General features: G+C 38.1%; 1 protein-coding gene across 2 annotated transcripts in view; it reads left to right on the forward strand.

Annotated features, from left to right (window-relative positions):
- Positions 1 to 24,113, forward strand: part of USP6NL (USP6 N-terminal like) — a 157,417-nt gene that overhangs the window by 109,632 nt on the left and 23,672 nt on the right. For both annotated transcript variants that reach the window (XM_033210007.1, XM_033210006.1), the window contains 7 exons: positions 2,271 to 2,378; positions 12,963 to 13,072; positions 15,306 to 15,354; positions 17,006 to 17,126; positions 20,333 to 20,427; positions 21,010 to 21,075; positions 21,174 to 21,273. In XM_033210007.1, the coding sequence (XP_033065898.1) occupies positions 2,271 to 2,378; positions 12,963 to 13,072; positions 15,306 to 15,354; positions 17,006 to 17,126; positions 20,333 to 20,427; positions 21,010 to 21,075; positions 21,174 to 21,273 (649 nt within the window). The remainder of the gene's footprint in view (positions 1 to 2,270; positions 2,379 to 12,962; positions 13,073 to 15,305; positions 15,355 to 17,005; positions 17,127 to 20,332; positions 20,428 to 21,009; positions 21,076 to 21,173; positions 21,274 to 24,113) is intronic.

Below are 24,113 nucleotides of genomic sequence, written 5' to 3' on the forward strand. Positions count from 1 at the left end.
GTTGTGTCTCTGCCAGGCTTGGTATCAGGATGATGTTGGCCTCATAAAAAGAGTTAGGGAGGATTCCCTCTTTTTCTATTGATTGGAATAGTTTCAGAAGGAATGGTACCAGCTCCTCCTTGTACCTCTGGTAGAATTCAGCTGTGAATCCATCTGGTCCTGGACTTTTTTTGGTGGGTAGGCTATTAATTGTTGCCTCAATTTCAGAGCCTGCTATTGGTCTATTCAGGGATTCAACTTCTTCCTGGTTTAGTCTTGGAAGAGTGTAAGTGTCCAGGAAATTATCCATTTCTTCTAGATTTTCTAGTTGACTTGCGTAGAGGCGTTTATAGTATTCTCTGATGGTTGTTTGTATTTCTGTGGGGTCGGTGGTGATATCCCCTTTATCATTTTTTATTGCGTCTATTTGATTCCTCTCTCTTTTCTTCTTTCTGAAGGCTTTTCAAGTAATATAGCTTAAGAAGTGTCAGAGCTCTTATGTTACTCATTAAAAATGTCATTTTACTTGTTCGGTCATATTACGCTTTCCTATTAAATTTTACTTTTAGCATTTGCAGTGATTTCTACACTTTCTGATACTCAAATCAGTTGCCTGTGGTATGACATCTTTACTCTAGAAATTTAGAAGATAATTTGAAGTGACTTTTTGTGGATGATGTTACTTTAAAATCACAGTTTACTATAATTGTGAAGTGGTATAGATTCATAAACTTCCTTTGGGAAAACAAGTCTTAAATTCACTTGTTTTTAACCACACTCAGTTTGCAATTAATGGTTGTAAATGTCGAGCACGTGGCAAATGTTGCGAGTCTAGTTTTATCATCAGCATGAAGCCTTCCTGTACACACTCCTCCAGTTAAAGTGATCACCTGGGATTAAAATTTATATGACTGTAGTCACTATCAGCTGAAATTTCAAATTTGAAGCATACTGTATTTGTAACAAAAGAACAAAACAAATTTTCTAAGTCCTTATTTGAATCAACTTTACAGTATTCACTGTTTTTTAATAAAAGTTGTTCGACTTTGTCACTCACCTTCAACCACGTGATTGAAGTTTCTTAAAGCTGCCTGATGACTTAGTCACTAAAGCTTTAGTTTAAAAAAATCTAAGTAGTGTAATAGAAGTTAAAGCCTTGTGTACTGGTTATTGTAGCTCTTCAATATTTCAGTTATTAGAACTGGCATCTTATTTTCTGAGCCATAACATTCAACTATGTTATGGTGATAATAAGAGTACCAATGCTTACCTGAAGGGCTTCTGCTGTAATTTATTTAATTACTTCCCTGTTTGGACATCTATTTTTAAGTTTCAAAGTGTTATGCATAACATTGTGATGACCGTAATAGGTTTTATGTTATTCTGAGTAATTAGACTTGAGGAAAAAATTAATTACAAGAAGATGGAGAGGTATATTGAACTTAAGATTCTTAGGGCAATAGCAGTACACTTTCAAGGATGGAGGGAGTTGATGATACTGTTATTTTATGCCTAATTTCATTAAAAAGTAATGTCTTTATGGAGATTTATCATTTTTGTCTTATCAGATAGCATCAGTGTAATTTAAGAAAAAGAAAAAGGTTTTCCTGAAGAAATAGCAAGAACTGAAAAGAGGAGAGAAAAGAAGGAGAAAGGGCAGCCGGCGGTGGGGGGGGGAGGTGTGTGTGTGTGGGGGGGAGGGGGGAATGAGAGTGTCTGAGAGAGAACACTGAAGATTGCCGATAGGATTAACTGAGGTTTCAGATAGATGAGGAGAAGCTTGGTATCTTCTAGAGAGACCAGTGAGAAGGTGGTAGGAAAGAGATTAGGAGTTAGACAGCACTCTACGTTCCATGAAGACATTTTGGGGACAAGGTAACCCTTTTGCTGTTTGGAGCATCTTTTAGGTGTGTGGGATAAAAGGAATAAAGTGTGTAAGAAGTTAATTATACCATCAGGGAATGTGTAAATCAGATGTTCACACCTTTAAAAAGAGCAGTGACTACTTTCGTACCACTTAAGGGACACTTCCGTAATGGCCTCAACATGCTCATGCATTGGGCATTCTTAACATTGTCTTGTTATACTCTCTCCCTCTTTGTCTGTGTCTCCCTGTTAGAATCTTAAAAATAGAGATGACAGTATCTCAGTGTGCCATGTTGAAATGTATTAATTAATTGCCATAAATGCTTTGGAAATACAATGTTAACAAATATTAGCAAGATTGACTATAGAGACTAGTCTAAGTTTTTGTCAGTTTGTAACCTTCAATTTCTTTTTCTTTTAATAAGTTTCACAGGCGAATTTACAAAGGAATTCCACTCCAGCTCAGAGGCGAGGTCTGGGCCCTCCTTCTTGAGATCCCTAAAATGAAAGAAGAAACAAGGGACCTGTATAGTGTGAGTAGCTAAAGCTAACTTGTTATTTTGAAATTAAAAAGTAAAATCCATTTCTTTTAGCATTCAAGGTGACATGAGATATTCATATGATCACTTAAAATTATATTAAAATTAAATTGCATTGGAGGTTTTGGAGGTCTGTTTGTTTTCTGGATTGCAGAATACTTCTTAAATTTTAAATAGATACTTCAGTAAAAATGTTATTGTTTGTATCAGTAAGTATCAAGTGCTTTTCAAATACATAAATCAATTAAAGTAATTAAATGATCAATGTTGGGACATGATTGCATGGAAAATGGACTAACACCTGATTATAGCTGCTTGTTTGCCACATGGTGTTAATGAAGTGATTTGCGGCATCACTTTGAGAGTTTGTGGGAAACAGCAGCAGAGTTCAGTTTAACCAACACCTGCTGTGTACGATACTTTTCTTCTAGCATGAAAAAAAGATGACTCTGCCCCAAGATTATTAGGGTATCTCTAGGTTGTTAAACTTTTGAGTGAGTAATAATTTTTTTCTTAAATTAGGTAATGCATTAAATGTTATCTCCTTGTCATCTTGCAGCTATACCCTTTCTGAACCTAAATTTTCTGTTAACCTTTGAAAGGAGTAAAAGATTTACATCTAAGAATCTTAGACTCATAGATTTTGAAATATGTTCCTTAGGAAATATGTACAAAAAAATTAATATGGAATAAATGGGAAAAAAGAAAAATTGCTATCTTTTTGGGAGGGTCAACACTTTTTTTTTCTTCAACTTTTATTTTAAGTTCAGGGGTACACCTGTGCGAGACTTGCAGATTTGTTACATGGGTAAATGTGTGCCATGGTGGTTTGCTGTGTAGATCATCCCATCACCTAGGTATTCAGCCTTAGCACCCATTGGCTATTCTTCCTGATGCTCTTCCCTCCCACCACCACCCCTTGCTGACAGGCCCCACTGTGTTTTGTTCTTCCTCATGTGCCCGTGTAGTCTCATCATTCAGCTCCCATTTATAAGCGAGAACATGCAGTATCTGGTTTTCTGTTCTTGTGTTGGTTTGCTGAGGATAATGGCTTCCAACTCCATCCATGTCCTGGCAAAGGACATGATCTTGTTCCTTTTTATGGCTGCGTAGTATTCCGTGATGTCTATGTACCACATTTTCTTTATTCAGTCTATCTGTCTATCATTGATGGGCATTTAGGTTGAGTCCATGTCTTTGCTATTGTAAATAGTGAATGTGTGCGTGCATGTATCTTTATAACAGAATGATTTATATTCCTGTGGGTATGTATCCAGTAATGAGATTGCTGAGTCAAATGATATTTCTGCCTCTAGGTCTTTGAGGAGTCGTCACACTATCTCCACAATGGGTGAACTAATTTATGCTCCCACCAACAGCGTTAAAGCATTCCTTTTTTTTCTGCAACCTTGCCAGTATCTGTTGTTTTTTTACTTTTGAATAATCGCCATCAAAGATGGTATCTTGTGGTTTTGATTTGCATTTCTCTAATCAGTGTTGTTGAGTTTTGTTTCATATGTTTGTTGGCCTCATGTATGTCTTCCTTTGAGAAGCATCTGTTTATGTCCTTTGCCCTCTTTTTTAATGGTATTTTTTTTTTCTTGTAAATTTGTTTAAGTTCCCTGTGGACTTTGGATATTAGACTTGTCAAATGGATAGATTGCAAAAATTGTCTCCCATTCTGTAGGCTCTCTGTTCACTCTGATGATAGTTTCTTTTGCTGTGCAGAAGTGCTTTGGTTTAATTAGATCCCATTTGACAATTTTTGCTTTTGTTGCAATTGCTTTTGGTGTTTTCGTCATGAAAACTTTGCCTGTGTCTATGTCCTGAAAGGTATTGCCTAGATTTTCTTCTAGAGTTTTTATAGTTTTGGGTTTTACATTTAAGTCTTTAATCCATCTTGAGTTAATTTTTATATAGTTTTTATATAAAAATGTATATAGTATAAGGAAGGGGATCCAGTTTCAGTTTTCTGCACATTGCTAGCCAATTAATCCCAGCACCATTTGTTAAATAGGGAGTCCTTTCCCCATTGCTCGTTTTTGTCAAGTTTGTCAAAGATCAGATGGTTGTAGGTGTGTGGTCTTATATTTGAGTTCTCTGTTCTGTTCCATTGGTCTGTGTGTCTGTTCTTATACCAGTACCATGCTGTTTCGGTTATTGTAGCCTTGTAGTAAAGTTTGAAGTCGGGTAGTGTGATGCCTCCAGCTTTGTTCTTTTTCCTTAGGATTGTCTTGACTTTTCGGGCTTTTTTGTTATTGTTCCATATGAATTAAAATATATATCTTTTAATTCTATTAAGAATATCAGTGGTAGTTTAATAGGAATAGCATTGAATCTATAAATTACTCAGGCAGTATGGCCATTTTCACGATATTGACTCTTCTTATCCGTGAGCATGGAATGTTTCTCCTTTTGTTTGTTCCTCTCTGATTTCTTTGAGCAGTGGTTTGTAGTTCTCCTTGAAGAGTTCCTTAACTTGCTTGTTAACTGTATTCCTAGGTATTTTACTCTTTTTGTAGCAATTGTGAATGGGAATTCATTCATGATTTGGCTCTCTGCTTGCCTGTTGTTGGTATATAGGAGTGCTAGTGGTTTTTGCGCACTGATTTTTATATCCTGAGACTTTGCTGAAGTTGCTTATCATCTAAAGAAGCTTTTGGGGGATCTCAAGTTAACAACTTAACATCTCAACTAAAAGAACTAGAGAATCAAGAGCAAACAAACCCCAAAGCTAGCAGAAGACAAGAAATAACCAAGATCAGAGCTGAACTGAACAAGACAGAGATATGTAAAACTCTTCAAAAAATCAATGAATCCAGGAGCTGGTTTGTTGAAAAAAGTAATAAAATAGACCACTAGCTAGACTAATAAAGAAGAAAAGAGAGAAGAATCAAATACAATCAGAAATGATAAGGAAGATATCACCACTGACCCCACAGAAATACAACCAACCACCAGAGAATGTTAGAAACACCTCTGTGCACATAAACTAGAAGATCTAGAAGAAATGGATATATCCTTGGACACATACATCCTCCCAAGACTGAACCAGGAAGAAATTGAATCTCTGAATAGGCAAATAATGAGTTCTGAAATTGAGATAGTAATAACTAGCCTACGAACCAATAAAAGCCCAGGACCAGACGGATGCACAGCTGAATTCTACCAGAGGTACAAAGAAGACCTGGTACCATTTCTACTAAAACTATTCTAAAAAATGAAAAAGGAGGGATTCCTCCTTGACTTATTCTGTGAGGCTAGCATCATCCAATACCAAAACCTGGCATCGATACAACCAACAAAGAAAACTTCAGGCCAATATCCTTGATCAGTGCCAAAACTCTCAATGAAGTACTGGCAAACTGAATCCAGCACCACAGTCCAGTTGGCTTCATCCTTGGGATGCAAGATTGGTTCAACATACATACATGGATCAATAAATGTGATTCATCACATAAACAGAACTAAAGACAAAAATCACTTGATTATCTCAATAGATGCAGAAAAGGCCTTTGATAAAATTCAGCATCCCTTCATGTTAAAAACTCTCAATAAACTCGGCACTAAAGGAACATACCTCAAAATATATGACAAACCCACAGCCGATATCATACTGAATGGGCAAAAGCTGGAAGCATTCCCCTTGAAAACTGGCACAAGACAAGGATGTTCTGGAACATCCTCTGAAAGTTCTGACCAGGGCAATCAGGCAAGAGAAAGAAATCAAGGATATTCAAGTAGGAAGAGAGGAAGTTAAATTACTTTTGTTTGCAGATAACATGATCCTATATCCAGAAATAAAAATTATTTATGGTTAGGCCGGGCGCGGTGGCTCAAGCCTGTAATCCCAGCACTTTGGGAGGCCGAGACGGGCGGATCACAAGGTCAGGAGATCGAGACCATCCTGGCTAACACGGTGAAACCCCATCTCTACTAAAAATACAAAAACTAGCCGGGCGAGGTGGCGGGCGCCTGTAGTCCCAGCTACTCCGGAGGCTGAGGCAGGAGAATGGCGTAAACCCGGGAGGCGGAGCTTGCAGTGAGCTGAGATCCGGCCACTGCACTCCAGCCTGGGCGACAGAGCAAGACTCCGTCTCAAAAAAAAAAAAAAAATTATTTATGGTTTAAACCTAAAGCCTATTCTAAAAGGTGCTTTGGTGCTCTTTTGATTGCTTTTTCATATATATATATAAAATTGTGTGTGTGTGTGTGTGTGTGTGGTGTGTGTGTGTGTGTATGCATTCAGGTAAAATTTCATCCAGATGACAAGGAAACCTGGATAATTTAAAGAGTTAATTCATTTTAAATGTAGCCATTCAGACCCTACACAGAGTTTATATTTCAGGATTTTAGCATTCCAAATTATTTTAGACTGTTGATTAGCTATTTGCTCTTAGTGTCATAGTTTTACAGTGTTCAAAATGATGTCTGAGAGAACATAATATGAAATATAACCCCAGCACCTACTACAGTGTGCATAGCATATGGTAGGTGCTCTGTTAGTATTTGTTTAAATAATGAAAGTAGAAGATGAAAGAAAAAGCAATTTACATGTTGTATTCATTTCCTAGGGCTGCTGTAACCAAGTACCACAAACTAAGTGGCTTAAAACAACAGAACTGTCTCTCTCACAGTTTTCAAGGACAGAAGTCCAAAATTAAGGTGTCAGCAGCACAACACTTTCAGGGCTCTAAGGAGGCGTCCTTCCTGGCCTCTTCCAGCCTCCAGTGGTGGCCTGCCATCCTGAGTGCATCTTGGTATCACTCTGTCCCTGTCTTCCTTACCAGCTGGCCGTGCTCCCTTCTATGAGTGTGTGTCTGTCTTTCCTGATAGGGACAATAGTTACTGCACGTAGGGTCCACCCTTATCCAGGATGACCTCATCTTAACTTGATTACCCCGGCAGAAGCCCTATTTCCAGATGAGGTCACATTCACAGGTTCTTGGTAGACATGAGTTTTGGAGGGATACTATTCAACCCAGCTTGCCTGCTAATAGGACTCTAGTTTTCATGTTATATTTTAGACTTTTTCTATGTAGAGTAAAATTATCAGATGGCCAGTTAATACGGGAGAACCATTTAGTAAAAACTGACAGCAACTACAACAAAAGAATGACTTGCCTGCTGGTGCCTTCAAGCCTGTAATTTTCAACACTCATCAATATTATTTTTACTATTTGAGTTTCCCCCAGCATCATTATTTAGCCAACTTTTTTCTCCTTTCTCATCCACTCTTTCTCTCTCTCTCCACACATCCTCCATGAACTGGAACTTCAGTAGGAATAAAACTACGACCTTCTCTTAATCTGCCGAGCCTTTTCTCAGATGGGTGAAATTATTTGGACCCAGCATATTATGAGCATTCAGTCCTTCAAGTTCCCCGGTGGCCTGTTTGTCCTTTCTTGTCCCCATAAAGCTCTGTGGGTGCTATTGAAGAACGTTTGAAGATGAATAGGTACAGTGGCAAGAATCTTTTCTTCTAGGTTGGAGGAGTCGTGGTTGCATAGAAATATTTAATAATAGTCTGTGATAAATACTGTAAAAGTAGGAGTGGAAAAGAAGGTAAAAAAGAAATCACCTTTATGATCCAGGAAGAAGACTTCATGGAGTAGGAGGTGTCTTGGTGGGGCTTTGTTTCCCACAGGCAGGAAGAAGATTAGTGAGTTTCAAAGCACATTGCAAAGACCTTCCCTGATCTCCTCCCTCCAACTTGGATCTGATTAGTTTTAACTTGAGGCTTCATGTTGCCGTATTTTAAAAATAAAGTACCTACTTTACCATGAGGAGAGCTGACATTGTTTGAGTACTTTTATGTCTAAGTGCTCTATGGGAATTACCTCATTTAATTCCTACAACAATGCCAAGATGCAGGTTTTGTCATTATTATTGTATTTATCTTACACATGAGGAAACTGAGCTTAGCGAGGCTAAGTGACTTTTCACCCCAGGGTTAGCAAGTGGCAGGGGTAGGATTTATGATCGAAGTTGTCTTGGCTGCTCTCATCTAATATGTTTTTCTCTTCTTTTATCTCATTTTTATTTTTCTCTCTTGCATTTAGCAGTGTAACTTACAGGTGGTATAGGATCAGACCATAGTGGAAAACAGCCTTATCCACAGCCTTAGTGTGGCTCAGTAATCTCGTAGACCAAACTCACAATGATAATGCTATATATATATATATATATTTTTTTTTGAGACGGAGTGTCACTCTGTTGCCCAGGCTGGAGTGCAGTGGTGTGATCTCGGCTCACTGCAGCCTCCACCTCCTGGGTTCAAGCAGTTCTCTGCTTCAACCTACTGAGTAGTTGGGATTACAGGTGCCCACCACCATGCCCTGCTAATTTTTGTATTTTTAGTAGAGATGGGGTTTCACCATGCTGGCCAGGCTAGTCTTGAACTCCCTGACCTCGTGATCCACCCGCCTTGGCCTCCCAAAGTGCTGGGATTACAGGCGTGAGCCACCGTGCCTGGCCAATAATGCTAATTTTTTATCTAAATGCTTTCTACTGTACTTCTGCCCTCAGGTTTATGGGTTCATTTGATCTCAATTTTTAAAATAAAATTTTATTTTTATATTACTGTGACACTCATAGATCTCAACCCACCTAATCTCAGAGGTAACTAGAAACTGTTTACCTCTTTTCATTCAGGAGTAAAAAAATATGTTTGATTCCTGCATTCCATGCATTAGCTTATTTCTGACCTGTTGTTTTTTACATACTTACCCAGGATTTTCTTCCATCACGAGGCCTTTTTTATGATAGATTTTCTTGTCCTCTGGAGGAACTGATATTATAGATGCGTTTGCATCTTTTCTGCCTTCCTGTTAACTTTTAAGACATTTTCTTTTATCATGTCTTGTCAAACATTTTCTTCTTTGACATCCCATCTTTTACAAGGAGGCCTGTAGAACAATAATTGAAACCTCTTTACTTGCCCATTATCTTTTTTTTTTTTTTGAGACAGTCTTGCTCTGTCGCCCAGGCTGTAGTGCTGTGGCTCTATCTTGGCTCACTGCAAGCTCCGCCTCCTGGGTTCATGCCATTCTCCTGCCTCAGCTTCCTGAGTAGCTGGGACTACAGGTGCCTGCCACCATGCCAAGCTATTTTTTTGTTTTTTTTATATTTTTAGTAGAGACAGGGTTTCACCGTGTTAGCCAGGATGGTGTTGATCTCCTGACCTTGTGATTCCCCCGTCTCGGCCTCCCAAAGTGCTGGGATTACAGGCGTGAGCCACTGTGCCTGGCCTTGCCCATTATCTTTAAAAAAAAAAAAAAAGATGGAAGAGAACAAATATGTACAGATTTATTTTTCAAGCTAAATTTTTATAATATCTTCTGATTACCTTTTTCAGAAATAACATACGATGATGTTTTAGTGGCCGTATGATTCTAATACAATACTCTAAATGTCTTCTTCTCTCTTGAGAATTCTAAAGCATACTGTGGCTGCTCTTCCTGTTTTAAAAAGCTGCAGAAGCCCCTTCTCTGAACTTCAATACACAAAAATACACAGACTCATAAAACACTTAACACACACATACTTATTCTAGACATGCCCAGATAGCCTTCTTTCCACTTCTAGCTGAAGTCAGGAACAGTTATGTCTTTATATATATTTATTGGAATTGATTCAAGCAGAAGTCCATATTACCAGTACATAGTAAATGGGTCAATATAACATAGTATATAAATTCTTATTTATATTAATCACGGTTAAATTTTAATCTCCCATCTGTGTAAACATGGGAGATTCAAGATACTCATTTAGCTCCCTTTCCCTTGAAATGCCACTAAATTGACAGAGTTTTTATCATAAAAAGGCAAACCCACAGAAATGAGAAAATGGGAGATGCTTAACAGCTACCAGTTTTGGAAAACGAGATTGCAGACAGACATTTAGTAAACTTAGCAAACCTGAGGAAGCTCAGTCCTAGGCTGGCAGTGGGAATTGGAGGAGCAACCTGATTAACAGCTCAGAATCTCCATAAGGCTTGGTAATTGCCAACTGCAGGAAACTCTGGAAGTGGAGGTGAAGCTAAACACAGAAGTGGTTGAAAGTCTGTTTCCGAAGCATTTAGAGCTCCTTAGGCCCCTCAGTGCTGGCCCAAGACTGGAGGTTTGTTATTTGGCCAGGATGAAACAGAGGGCCTCTGGACTGGGGAAAACACAGACCTTGCTGCGGGTGAACTGCTGTCATGAAAGCAGAGGAGTTGAGTAGTTTAGATTTTGGACAGTCCAGCCTTTTTCCTCAACTCACCTCCCAGATCACTGGCAGCCAGGTGCTTGTCTTCCTGACAGGAGACTGGAAGAGCCTTCTCTGGGGGATGTGATCAGCATAAGAAAATAAGCTCAAAGGTACTGATTTCAGGGGACCCTAGTCCAGCTGCCTGGCCAGATCCCTCCACAAGCAGGATCACAGTCAGGAAGCCTTACCCAGGCATGCAGCTTTTTTGTGTCCCACTTTTAAATAAAAGCAGAAAACGAAGTATCGCCATTCATTTGAAGAAGGAGCTAACGTGAAAGACAAGCTGAAGCAAACGAAGAAAGCAGCTTATAAGAAACAGATTATAGTGTAAAGAAGAGAAACTAAAAAACAAATTTTTTTTTTTTTTTTTGAAGACAGAGTCTCGCTCTGTTGCCCACGCTGGAGTGCAGTGGCGCGATCTCGGCTCACTGCAAGCTCCGCCTCCCAGGCTCATGCCATTCTCCTGGCTCAGCCTCCCAAGTAGCTGGGACTACAGGCGCCTGCCACCATGCCTGGCTAATTTTTTGTATTTTTAGTAGAGACGAGGTTTCACTGTATTAACCAGGATGTTCTCCTTCTCCTGACCTTGTGATCCGCCTGCCTCAGCCTCCCAAAGTGCTGGGATTACAGGCATGAGCCACTGCGCCTGGCCTAAAAAACTATTTTTTTTTTTTTTTTGAGATGAAGTCTCGCTCTGTCGCCCAGGCTGGAGTACAGTGGCCGGATCTCAGTGCACTGCAAGCTCCGCCTCCCGGGTTTACGCCATTCTCCTGCCTCAGCCTCCCGAGTAGCGGGGACTACAGGCGCCTGCCACCTCACCCGGCTAGTTTTTTGTATTTTTTAGTAGAGACGGGGTTTCACCGTGTTAGCCAGGATGGTCTCGATCTCCTGACCTCGTGATCCACCCGTGTCGGCCTCCCAAAGTGCTGGGATTACAGGCTTGAGCCACCGCGCCCGGCCCTAAAAAACTATTTTTAATATCTTCAGAGAAAAATAGATACTGCATCCATAAAACAAGTATAGAATACTATGAAAAGGAACACTCAAAAACAACAGAGCTTATGAATACAAAAATACTAGAAACGAAAAACTTAATTGAAAATGACAATTGAGGAAATTCCCAGAATATCAGTTATAAAAGCAAAGAGATACAAAATAATACAGAAAAATACAAGAAAAGTAGATGATAGCCTAGGAGTTCCCAGACTGTAATAATAAGAGTTTCAGAAAAAGAAAATGGGAATAGAGGGAGGGGAAGATGAAGAAATTGACAAATGAATTGTTGAAGATGTCTGAGAGCTGAAAGATGTAGGTAGGAGTTTTTAAAATTGGAAGGATTCACTAAGTGCCCAACCCTGTGGATAAAAATAGATCCAAACCCAGTACTGAAATGTGAAGTTTCAAAACATGAGATAGAAACTCCTTCAAGCTTCTAGAGAGAAAAAGCAGATTGCACGTAAAGAAACAAATTAGAATAGCAACACTGGAAGCCAGAAGACAGTGAAGCTGTGCCTTTTGAGCAAAAATATTTTCCAGCTTAGAATTCTAAAACAGCCAAACAGTTAAGTAAGAGGGTAGAATGATCAGATATTCAAAGTTTCAAAAACTTGATCTTCCATACAGCCTTTCACAGGAGCTACTGAAGAATGTGTTCCTGCAGAGCAAGGGAAGAACCTGAGAAAAAAAGATATGAGATCAGGAAACAGGGGGCCCAACATGGGAGATAACCACCCCAGCAGGTGGAGAAGGGAGGCTCCAGGACCTAGGCTGTGCAGCAGGCCCAGAGGTCAGGCCGCACAGGCAGGAGCAGCAGACAGCAAGATGAAGCTGGTGGAACACCTACTCTACTTGAACATCACCTGAGGAGATTATACCATTTATAGTGAGCTTGGGATTGAATTAGCTGGGAAACGAAGCACATTGAGAAACAAGGCAATGATTAGCTTTAAGGGAAACAAAAGCATCATCATGGAAAGAAACAAGAAATCATAACAGACTGCATGGCTTAGCCATGAAGAGCTGGCACGTAGTTCAGTAGTGCAAACTCTGATAAGTTCTCTATCCTAAATTAAAATCTAACTAGATAGGATGGAAGAGAAGGAAGGTAGGGGAAGAAGGAGAAGCAGGGAGTAGGAGAAATGGGGGAATGGAGGGGAGGGAAAGTTTCTATTCTGTACCTTTTTATATATATAGTTTTGATTTTTTTAACCATTGAATGATTTTTTTAAACCAAAAACTTTTTAATGAGAATTATTTTATTATTTGTCATAGACTTTTCAACAACTAATTTCCATAAAAATCTGTTCTCCTCTCTCTTTTTTTCTTCAGAAATTAAAACACAGAGCACGGGGCTGTTCACCTGACATCAGACAAATAGACCTGGATGTCAACCGCACGTTTCGGGACCACATTATGTTTAGAGACAGATACGGTGTTAAGTAAGCAAAGTTTAATATTATGAAATGTTAATTGCATTTATAAATAGTCTTTATTAACTTAAAATTAGAGTGCCTTTATAGACTGTGATTTCGATTTAGGTCCTAAAGGTTTAAGCTTTTGCAGATCATTTGCGTCCATGTTGTGTGAAACTTAAGATCTAATTTAACTTAAAATTTTTAACCTTTGACACAGCACGTGCTATAAAATTGGTAAAGACTCATTTTATAATCTGGGAATTCTTAGAAATTTAGTAGATACTTTGATTAGAAGTCATAGAAGAATGACAGTGTGTAAAAACTTCGTCAGTGATAAATGTATCTCTATAACCTTGACCCCCACGCATAAATGAAACTTTTTTTAAAAAAAGGGAAATGAAATGAAATGAGAAATTAATGAATTGATATATCATTGCTATGACAACTTATAAATGAAAAGTACAGTTTTTGCTGATCTCTATGTCAGTCAGAGAGTCTCACCAGGAAACAGAAACCAGTAGGAGATATATGTTAGGACATTGCAAGGTATTGACTTCTCCAGCTGTCGGGGGTGATTAGGCAAGGCCAAAATCCACAGGGCAGGCCATCGGAAAGGGCAGCCTGGGCCTCGGGCCTGAGCTGCAGCTGCTGGCCACAGGCAGAGATGCCCCTTCAGAAAAGCCTCAAATCTGCCCCATGTATGGCCTTTCAACGGATTGAATGAGGCCTGCCCGGATCTTCTAGGATAATCTCTCCTACTTAAAGTTAACAGATCATGGATTTTTATCAATCTACAAAATACGTTCCCAGTGACACCTAGATTAGTGTTTTGGATATCTGGGGATTGTTGTTTAGCCAAGTTGACACCCAGAGCCAACCACTGCAGTCCAGCCTTGGCAACTTGGCACTCACACACACCACCTTAAAAAATTTCCAGGTAAGATAGTAACCAAGTCTTCCTTCCACCTAACATGATACCACTATTCTGCTCACAACTGAAATGTTCGAATTCTTTCCCCACATGAGGATGCCAAGTCCTTGGGAGATGATCACACTTCTGCTTTAGTATCCTGTAACTTACACACTGTGGTATAAAGTTGACTATTATTAAGATACCTTATGTTAGATGATAAGGGAAAAGAGAAGGAAGAAGAAAATATTTGTTGGTATATATACAAACATATTTACACCAAAATAAGGAAGAAACACTTATAACAATTGTAGTGATCATTTCTGTGACTGGTCCTGTGGCCACAGGTGGTATTTTTAATGGCCCATTTCACTGCCCATTCCATATTCCCTTTGCCCTCAGCAAGCACCTTAGATGGTTGTGGTTCTTTACCTAGAGGGATGGCTCAAACCTTCCTTCCTGAAAATCTGGACTTAGCGGTTCTGCCTGAATTGGTAGTTTTCCATTGACTTTCATCACAGGGCTCAGTAATACTAGTAAGAGATGCCCCAAATCTTCTGCATTCCAAATGTACTCCTCCTTGTGTCTGTTGTGTCATAACAGCCCATGTTCCCCTTAGTAATCAGGAGAATCCCCCCAGCCCGCACAGCCACGTCCTTCTTTGCCTGTTGGTTCAGAGGCATAAGGAGCCCAAAGTGGTTGGGTGGCGGTTTCAGCTTCCAGGTCAGTGGAATCACTGTTAGGTCTCATGGTGGAAGCATTCTTCCTTTTGGAACTAAGATCTCTAGACCAGCAGAACTCAAGCTTGAAGGGGCAAGAAGCAAATGCTTTGCTAGTGGATCTTTAGCGAGAATGATGAGTGGAGCCACTCCTACTTCCAGCCTTTGAATCTTGGACCCCTGAATCCTGGCTTTGGGAAAAACAGCACCTCGTATTGGAGCCTGGTATGGAGCATATTCAGCATCCCAAGGACATCGCCCCAGCCCTGCAGGGTATTGTACCTTGCTGGCAGTGTCACTGAGCCCTCAAAAGGACGTTCCACCATTCTGTCAAGCCAGCTGCTTCTGTCAGAAGGGTCTCAAAGTGAGATAGATCAGCAAAAGAGGGCAGCACATTTAATGAATTTTGAGGTCTTTTGTGTTTTCTTGGTATAAATCCTTTCAGAATGAATATTATCTAGTCTTGAATTTAGACTTTTTAGAGTCTTTGAATTTGAACTTGGGATAATTTATTACATTACTAATTTTATCTGGATTATCTGTTTTCAGTCTTTATTTTTTTAAGTTTGTCATGTTTAAAATATGTGAAATTACTATATTGTATTTAATGTAAATATTTTTTCTCTAGGCAACAATCCTTATTCCATGTTCTTGCTGCCTATTCTATTTATAATACGGTAAGTTGGGGCCTGCCTGCCCAAGGTCTTTGATTTGTATTCTGAGGCCCTCCCTACCTAACAGGGCCCTGTGGGCACATTTCTGTGTCTCAGAGCTAGGTGGTTCCACAGTCTCTTTAGCTCTATGGATCTTTTTAAGCTGAAACGCTGCGATAGCCCCAGGGCCTTAGAGCAGAGCTGATTCTGAAGTGGGAGAACCTAGATATGACCCCAGTATGCCAGTGAGTCTCACCTTTCCTCTTTCCCTCCATATTGTTTTGCTTGGTAATGTTTTGTGTTGTTTTGTTTTTATTTTTAAGCAGACATGCAGGGTAGAAGGACAGGAAGTGGGTGGCTTGGTTAATTTTTGTTTGACTTTTTATAACTCTCTTTGCTCTTGGGAGGTTACCTTTCACAATCACATTTATCTGTTAGGTGAGGTCCAAACAAGATAACTGAGCCCTTACTGGCTATACCCCGGAGGAGGCTAAACTCTTTGGTAATAGACATGCTCTTCTTAAGGCATTCAGCATTGTTGGGGAAGAAGATAATCTGGGATAGATTAATTCGTGTTGGACTTAATGTGGGTGTTAAATGAATACTTGCGGACTAGGTCCCAGGGAGGACCTTTGAACCTTGGGATGTATAATTTCTATTGTAGTTAAAACCTTTAAATTATAAGAACAGAAATTCACTCAAACTAGGAAAAGTTAAAAAGGGGTTATTAAAGGGACATCTCATAAGAAGGAAGCACTAGTTAGGCCTCATTGGAATTGGAGCTGGAAGGTGGGAAGCGTCTGGTGAGAAGGAAAACTGCACCTTCCATTTCTCTCATTCTGGGGTTGCTCAGTATCCCAGATGATCTCTGTGAACTGTTCAGTTCACTGTTTCTCTCTCCAGGTGGCTTCCTTTGCCTAACTGTTCAGTTCACTGTTTCTCTGTCCAGGTGGCTTCCTTTGCCTACTGGCCACTTACTCTTTGGCTCAAATTGCACCCACAGACTCAGTGTGAGCATTCTGTTCCAGTACATAGCCCCATCTGATTACAGTCTCTGGCTTTGTTCACATTTCCTAGAGAGAGTGTCTGATGAGTCAGTGCAACCAACTAACTCTTCCCCTGGGGTCAGCTCTCCTCTTCTGGTCCATTAGCTGTGGTTCCTGTGGCACAAGCATGAATCCCTAAGGCCACATCATAAGCAGGGACTATGGGGAGAGTGGGTATTTCTTAGAGAGGAGGCATAGACTGTGCATGGGCATCCCAAAGTGTGTCTGCTTAAGGGTTCAGAAATCTAGAGGAGACAGGACAGCATACTGGGTATTGTAGGAGGAGAGACTTTGCCAGCCACTGAGCAAAGAAGAGATATAGTGAGCTAAGAATCATACATAAAGTGAAATAAATATTAACACTCTTTAAAGAAAGTGTGACAGTGTTGAACAGAGTCCAATAAAAGTATGTAGCAATTTATACTTTGTACCTGTACATTTATTTTTGAGCACAATTTTATTATCTTATGTGGCATAATACTGTAAAGAGTATAGTATTTGTCTCTAGAATGGACTATTAAACGATGTGTGTAGGAATTTTCTGGTTTTTATAGAGTAACTTTTTCTCTGTACATATGTATGTAATTCGGCTAAACTCCCCAGCTTCTGTGTTCCTCTTTGCTCCCCAGGAAGTCGGGTATTGTCAGGGGATGAGCCAGATCACAGCTTTACTCCTCATGTATATGAACGAGGAAGACGCCTTCTGGGCCCTGGTCAAACTCTTCTCAGGCCCTAAACATGCCATGCATGGTAAGAAAACCCTGTGCTTTATCTAAACAATCAAGGTAGGGAAAAAGGTAGATTAAAACAAAACCAAAGATGCTTGCAAGAGTTACATACAACAAATTTAATGTCTCAGGGCTCGTTGAGTTCATTAGTATTTGTTACTAGTTTCTTCTTTCATTTTTCATTATTGAACTTTTCTAAAATGTTTACATTTATTTTCCTTTGTCTTTATTCCAAAGTATATTGTTGGCATTTTGAAATTCTTTCTTACTTGCCCTTGGTCAAAAGAAACTAATTTAGGATTGGAGGAATTTAAGAACAGGTATATTATTGGGAGAAATAAAAGATGCCTTTTAATCAGAACTTTTAGGTGCCCATGAAATTATCATTTCAGTGAAATGTTTACCATTGACCCGATATTGTGATGTATAACACCTTGTCAAAAAAACAGTCATTGAGAAATGGCACTTAGGTTTTTAAAGGAAAGGTAATAATTAAGTAGTTTTATATTTCAAGTGTAGTTTTTAGTTTTTTTGCATAAAATTGGTTCCACTTAAAAGGTTGATAACATGTTCTAGGCACTCGATTATTTAATATCTCAGAACCTGCTGATTTTTTGGTTTTCAAGTTAACACTGTTTATAATAACTTTTTCTTTGTTTTTGCCAAATTAAGCAATAGACTTTATTTTGGAGAATTTAGATTACAACTGTTGAGACAGGGTCTTGCTCTGTCACCCAAGCTGGAGTGCAGTGGCATGATTGTGACTTACTGCAGTCTTGACCTCCTGGGATCAAGCCATCCTCCCGCCTCATTAGCCTCTCTAGATTCTGGAACCACACAGGCATGTGCCTCCATGCCTGGCTAATTTTTTAACTTTTTGTAGAGATGAGGTCTCCTTATGTTGACTAGGCTGGTCTCAGTCTCCTGGACTCAAGTGAACCTCCCACCTCAGCCTCTCAAAATACTGGGATTACAGGTGTGAGCCACAGCCCCCGCCCTTAGATCAAAACTTGTCTTGGAAATAAAAGTGGCATTTGTTCATATAATGCAAAATTATTTTCCCAGTGCCATCAAATTTAAATAATTTTAACACTAGTTATTCTAAGTTAATATCAAATTTAAAATAATTTTAACACTAGCTATTCTAAAAATGAATCTTCCAAGTTCAGTTTGTGAATAAGCTTTGTGTGGTGGGGAACCTGCTATATATTCAAAATACTGTTTTAATATTTTCAAAATTATGACTTTCTATAGCTCATTGTTACTGAAATCTCACACTCTGACCATGTGAGGATATTATGTGTGTGTGGAAGAGTGAGGGGGGTATGTATGTGTTTGCATTTAACTTTCTCCCTTAGTGTTCCTTGCCAATTACTTAACAAATATCATCTGCATGGTAACTGGGTCTGGGCACTTTGCATCTAGTAAATAGACTCTTTTTAAAAGTAAGACATGTTATTATATTGAGTTACCTTCCAGTAGGTAGTATCATTCCAAAAGGCATCTTGAAGAAAGCTGGTCTTCCCTGTCAGTCTTTATTTTGCTTTCCCATGGGGTTGTGTTGCTGATCTGTCTTGAGGTACAATAGAATGCAGATTTAAGTGGTATGTAATTATGTGCAAGACTGTCCAATTTTAGGAAATGGTCATTTAAACCTATTTGATAGCTTACCTTCAGCAATTATTGTCACTAGACTAATCTATAAAATAATATTAATTCTACTATCCTAACATTTACACTTAGAATGCAGTTTGGCTCGTTATTAAGGGTAAGTTTATACTCAGAGATGTTTGTTTCTGTGTCTGCCTGTGAGATTTGATAACTAAAGTTACCTCAGTACTTTGCATTTCCAGTGTGAACACGGTGGTTTCACTTATAAATGTATGGAATTGAAGCTAAGGCTGGAAATATAAAATATGAGATCTGGAACATCAGTGGAAAATGAAGAAATGTTAGGCTTTTTAGCATTCTTGAGCTAGTTATTACTGAACTGTATTGACTTTTTCAAAATCAGACTTCCTATCCTATCCTACCAAATTGGCCATGAAAGTAGCACTGATAGAGATGGATTTTTTTTTTTCTTTTAATGAAACAATTTCACTGAAAAATACTACTAAAGTAGGAGTAGAACCTCTGTCTGTCTCTGGAAATTTTTACACACACCCTAGAAAACTGAGAACTAGTTAAGAAATAATCCTGCCCAGTAGATTGTAAAGCACCACTGCCCAATAGCGTGTGCCTCAGGTTCTTGGTGGAACAGAGTTTCATTTTGGGGCAACAGACTTTCTAGGGGGAATGTGGCCTCCAAAATCACATAAGTGTGGGAGACTGAGTGAAAGAAAAACAAGTTTCATTAAGTCTAAAAGGCAAGAAGATTAATAAGCTAAAATGCCTCATGAATATCTAAGAAGGATATAAATGTGTCCTCTGGTTTCTTTTTCAAAAGCGTAGAACGTCTATTAACATCTTTCAAAGTTGCATGGAACCTCGGTTAGAAAACCCTAATGTAGAAGAATCATCAAGTCTGTTGAGTGGACTTTCTTTTTAATGGATTATATAGAATACCAGGAAGAAAAATACATGTAAAGTTCAGTGAGTTAAATATACAAAATTAATGCTAACCATTTGTAATTTGTTACTTCTTAGATATAGATTATATTGTGTAGTCACTCGGGATAAAATACCATTTTTGATATAACATTGATCATCTAGCACCTGTATTTTTAGCAGATATTAAATACAGCTTTTTCGGAAAGGATTAAAAGGCGATTTAAAACTTTGGAAATGTTATACTAATGAAATTCTTAGAGTAAGCCTGAAAAAAGTAATAAATGGTTAGCGTATTAAGAGTAAAACAAAATAACTAGTCAGGGTTGGAATAAAATATTAAAAATATATGCATTTAAGATATGGCCCAATATCTTAAAAGAACAGATAATCTTGATAAATGGCTTCAGTGTCCTTTTTTTTTTTTTTTAAGGTTTCCCTTTAAATTCAAAAATACAAAGTTATAGAAGATCTTTAGCAAACAAATCCTAGGCTCAAAGTTTCATTACCGAAAGCTTATATACAGTTACTTCCTGGGTGGGGAGAAAAAATATTTTGGTAACTACTAGATGTTTCTTTTTATTTTTGACAGTTACAAATGAAAGAAATATGTTGCATTTTAAGATTGGAGGGTTTTGTTGGTATTGTTTATGAAGTGTTGTTTTTATGTTTGTATTCTAGGCTTTTTTGTCCAAGGGTTTCCTAAACTCTTAAGGTTTCAAGAACATCATGAAAAAATACTGAACAAATTTCTGTCCAAGCTTAAGCAACACTTGGTAGGTAGATGTGACACTGACTTACACCCACCTACCCACCCCCCCAAAAGCTGGGATATTAAATTGTCTTTGGTCCCAATTACCTTATTAATTTATAGTGTCATGCATTTCATTTACTATGCAGTTATAATTCCCAGTTGTTTACAAAACATTAGATTTGTAAAATTTAATATTGATAGGCTATCACAGTTCCTACTGAGGGATTTGAATTTCTTTGAAGCTAGTAATACAAACAATGTGATAATTTAAAGATACAAGATCTCCCTGTTGTTTTGGAGGTTTTTTCATTATAAAGTATTTTTTTCAGGGTCACAGAAACTCATTGTTAGTGAACTATATGTATGCCTTACTATAAAACACAGTAGTTTAGTAAAAGAAAGATAGCTCACTGTAAAATATATTAAAGAGAATCTAAGTGTTGTATTAGAGTCCCATCATAAGAGGAATTTATTCTTGGAGTGATTTTGAGAAGTAAATATATTTAGCTTTGATAGCTGCATCCAACAGCCTTCGTAACTTCGTATTATTTTGTTAAATTTAGTTTACTACAATCCGGAAATTGTGAGCTTTTTGTTTTTTCAGGATTCTCAAGAAATCTACACAAGTTTTTACACAATGAAGTGGTTTTTTCAGTGTTTCCTTGATCGTGTAAGTATTTATTTACAAAACTCTGTCATAAAATTATAAATACAAGGTGAGGGGAAGCTGTTAACCTTATTTTTGTTTTGTTTTGCTTTTAATTATAGACTCCCTTTACACTAAACCTCAGAATATGGGATATCTACATCTTTGAAGGAGAACGAGTTCTTACTGCTATGTCTTACACAATCTTAAAATTACACAAAAGTAAGAAAATGCTTAAACTCTAAAATTTCATAAAAAATTGAGGCTTATTTAACCTTGATTTCTCATTCCGCACCCTACTTCAAATTCATTGTTTTTTAATAGTGGTTTAAATTTTTTTTGAAAATCACTGGAGAAATTATCATCAATTGGTCACATACTTTTATAAGTTCTTTCTCATGACTAGAAGCTTACTTCACTGCAAAGGTCTTTGGTTCTTTTCTGTTTATATCAGTGTCATTTTCACACTTTTTATAGAGTGCAGTTAGTTGGTTTCATTAGTAATATTTTTCGTCAAGTATTTGTTTCCACTGGGACCCCTTGTTCTTTTCATCAGTCTGAATCTCAAGTTTGCAGTAAGAGAAGGAAGACCAAAGAAACCAGGTCCCTTAGTTCAAAGGGCTGGAGAAAACATTTTCTATTACTGTTTCCTTCATCCAGGGAGAAGAGCACCCAGCTCTGAACTGTGGGTAGGAGCACACAGACCCATTTCTCTGCCTGAGTGCATTATGGCCTCTGGGGCAAGTTCAGCCAGTGTCTATAGGCAGATAAATGCAGCAAGGTTTAAAAAAAAAAAATTGGAAAATTTTTAGTCTTCAGTTGCAATATTTTAAGGGCTCTATAAATTTGATATGTTATGCCTTACTTTAAAATAAAGACATGAGGTTTTTTTTCATGAAGAACCTTATTCATCTTTACAGTCTCAATTCAGCCTTAAAAATTATGTGACTTCTCTTGTAGCTATGCAGAAAAGAAAACCATTGAAAGCTCTAGAGCTTCATATAGTACGTACCTCTAATCTAGGTCATACCACATAGTTTCATGTTCATTGTACACTCAACTCTCTTATGTTATTCTTGAATGATCTGTCCCACTTCCCAACTAAATTATAAACTAATTGAGTGCACAGGGTCTTGTTTGTAGTTTTTCTCTCTGCTGTGCTTGGCATTGTTCTAAGTACGTGTTACGGACTTTACTATAAGATTGTTTGGTTGCTTACTTGAAAAGCATGGACTGTAGGAGTGCCAGATTATCCATACTTTAGAGAGGAATGAAAATGCCCTTTAAAAGCACTTTTGTTATGTTTAGTTTTTTCAAGAAAAGGACTCAGAATTGTTGTGGTTCACTTCCCTTATACTCAGTTCTTCTTTCCCCAACTAGTGCACCAAAACAAAACAATTGACTATGAATTATCTTCCAGGATTCAAGTCTGTCATCTGATCTTGTGAAATCTCTTTTCCTTCCTCCCTGCACCTGCCCCCTACACTGCCTTTCGCCTCCCTGCCCCTCTTCCCCTCTCTTCCTGTCCCCCTCTCTCCCTCTCTCTGTCCCTGTCCTCCCTCCGACTTTCTTTCTGGATTGTTAATGGATCAAAATAGAGAACAGAAGTACATTTTAATTAAGAGATATTAGCTTAATGTTCCCTCAAGAATGAGGAAGTCAAAACATAATGTATTTCTTTGTAGCTCTCATCTCCTTCTTAAGCTGTTACTTATATGACCCTTGATTAATTCTGACACGTAAAAAGTTTCTTCACCCTTGTAAATAAACGTTAAGCATAGCAACTACTTTACGTTCTACCATATCATTGGACTGAATGAGCTGTGGACAAATCTGTCTGCTGCTGTGTATTTTTCTTGGTTAGAGAGACAAAGCTCAAGTGAAGTTCCATCCCCACCATATAAAGCTTCCGAAATGGAAGGATAGCTGCGGGATGGGAGGAGATGCTGGTTCAAGTTTCAGTTAGACAGGAAGAATAAGTTCTGGAGAGCTATCGTACAGCATGGTGACTATAATTTATAATAATATACCGTATACTTGAAAATTGCTGAGAGCTTAAATGTTCTCACTACAAAAAGATAAGTATGTGAGGTAATGATGTGTCAATTAGCTTGATTTAGTCATTCCACAGTGTATACATATATCAAAACATATTGTCTACCACAGATATATACAATTTGTCATTAGCCAATTAAAAAAAAAAGAAAAACTCTGGGCATATTAATCAATAGTTAGCTAAAGCTCATAATAAGTTTTTTCCTTCCTTTTTCTTTTTTTTCTTACTGATTGTCTTAAAAATATGTTGTTACTAGAGGTTCATCACAGTGGTTTTAAATAATAAAAAATAAAAACCACCTAAATGGCCATTACTAGAAGACTAATTAAGTCAATTATAATGCATACATATAGTACACTCTTCTACAGCTGTTAATGATGATGTAAAATCGTATTTGTTGAAATGAGGTATCAGCGATACATTATTAAATGGGAAAAAAAGCAAAAAGGGGAATAACTTGAAAAGTATAATTTGGATTCTTCAATTGATATACATAAACACTTGTAAATACCCGGATCTATCTGTAGGGTATTATGTAATGAGATCTTAGCAGATTTTTACTTTCTGCTTTGTGTTCATATTTAATTTGAATGTCTTTTTCCAACAAAATGAATTTCATAAGTAGAAATAAAACTCACAAAATTAAAATCCAGATGTTCTGGGAAATTCTGAAGCAGTAAGAAGTACAGACTTAAAATGGGGCTTGCGTATAGCAGTTGGAGCTCCATATCAATAAAAGAAAGGCCTCATGTGGGCTGAGATAGTCTTTCTGTCTCTGTCTCTAAGAAGCTCTTGCCCTGGGGTAATACTAATGCCTAGGTGTAGTTATTCCAATGAGTAAGTATTAGGCAGTATTCTCCTCCTTTCCTTTCTCTCAGTGAACTTTCCTACTTTTCTGTGTGGCTGCTTTAATATCAGGCAGTATTTTTGTCTTACTGAGTTTTAATGATATCCTCAATGCCATATGTAAGTTGTATGCTGTTTGTACCCTTTTTAATGCCCTTTT

Source organism: Trachypithecus francoisi, unplaced genomic scaffold (assembly GCF_009764315.1).
Source record: "Trachypithecus francoisi isolate TF-2019V2 unplaced genomic scaffold, Tfra_2.0 Lachesis_group9, whole genome shotgun sequence".
Lineage (NCBI taxonomy): Eukaryota > Metazoa > Chordata > Mammalia > Primates > Cercopithecidae > Trachypithecus > Trachypithecus francoisi.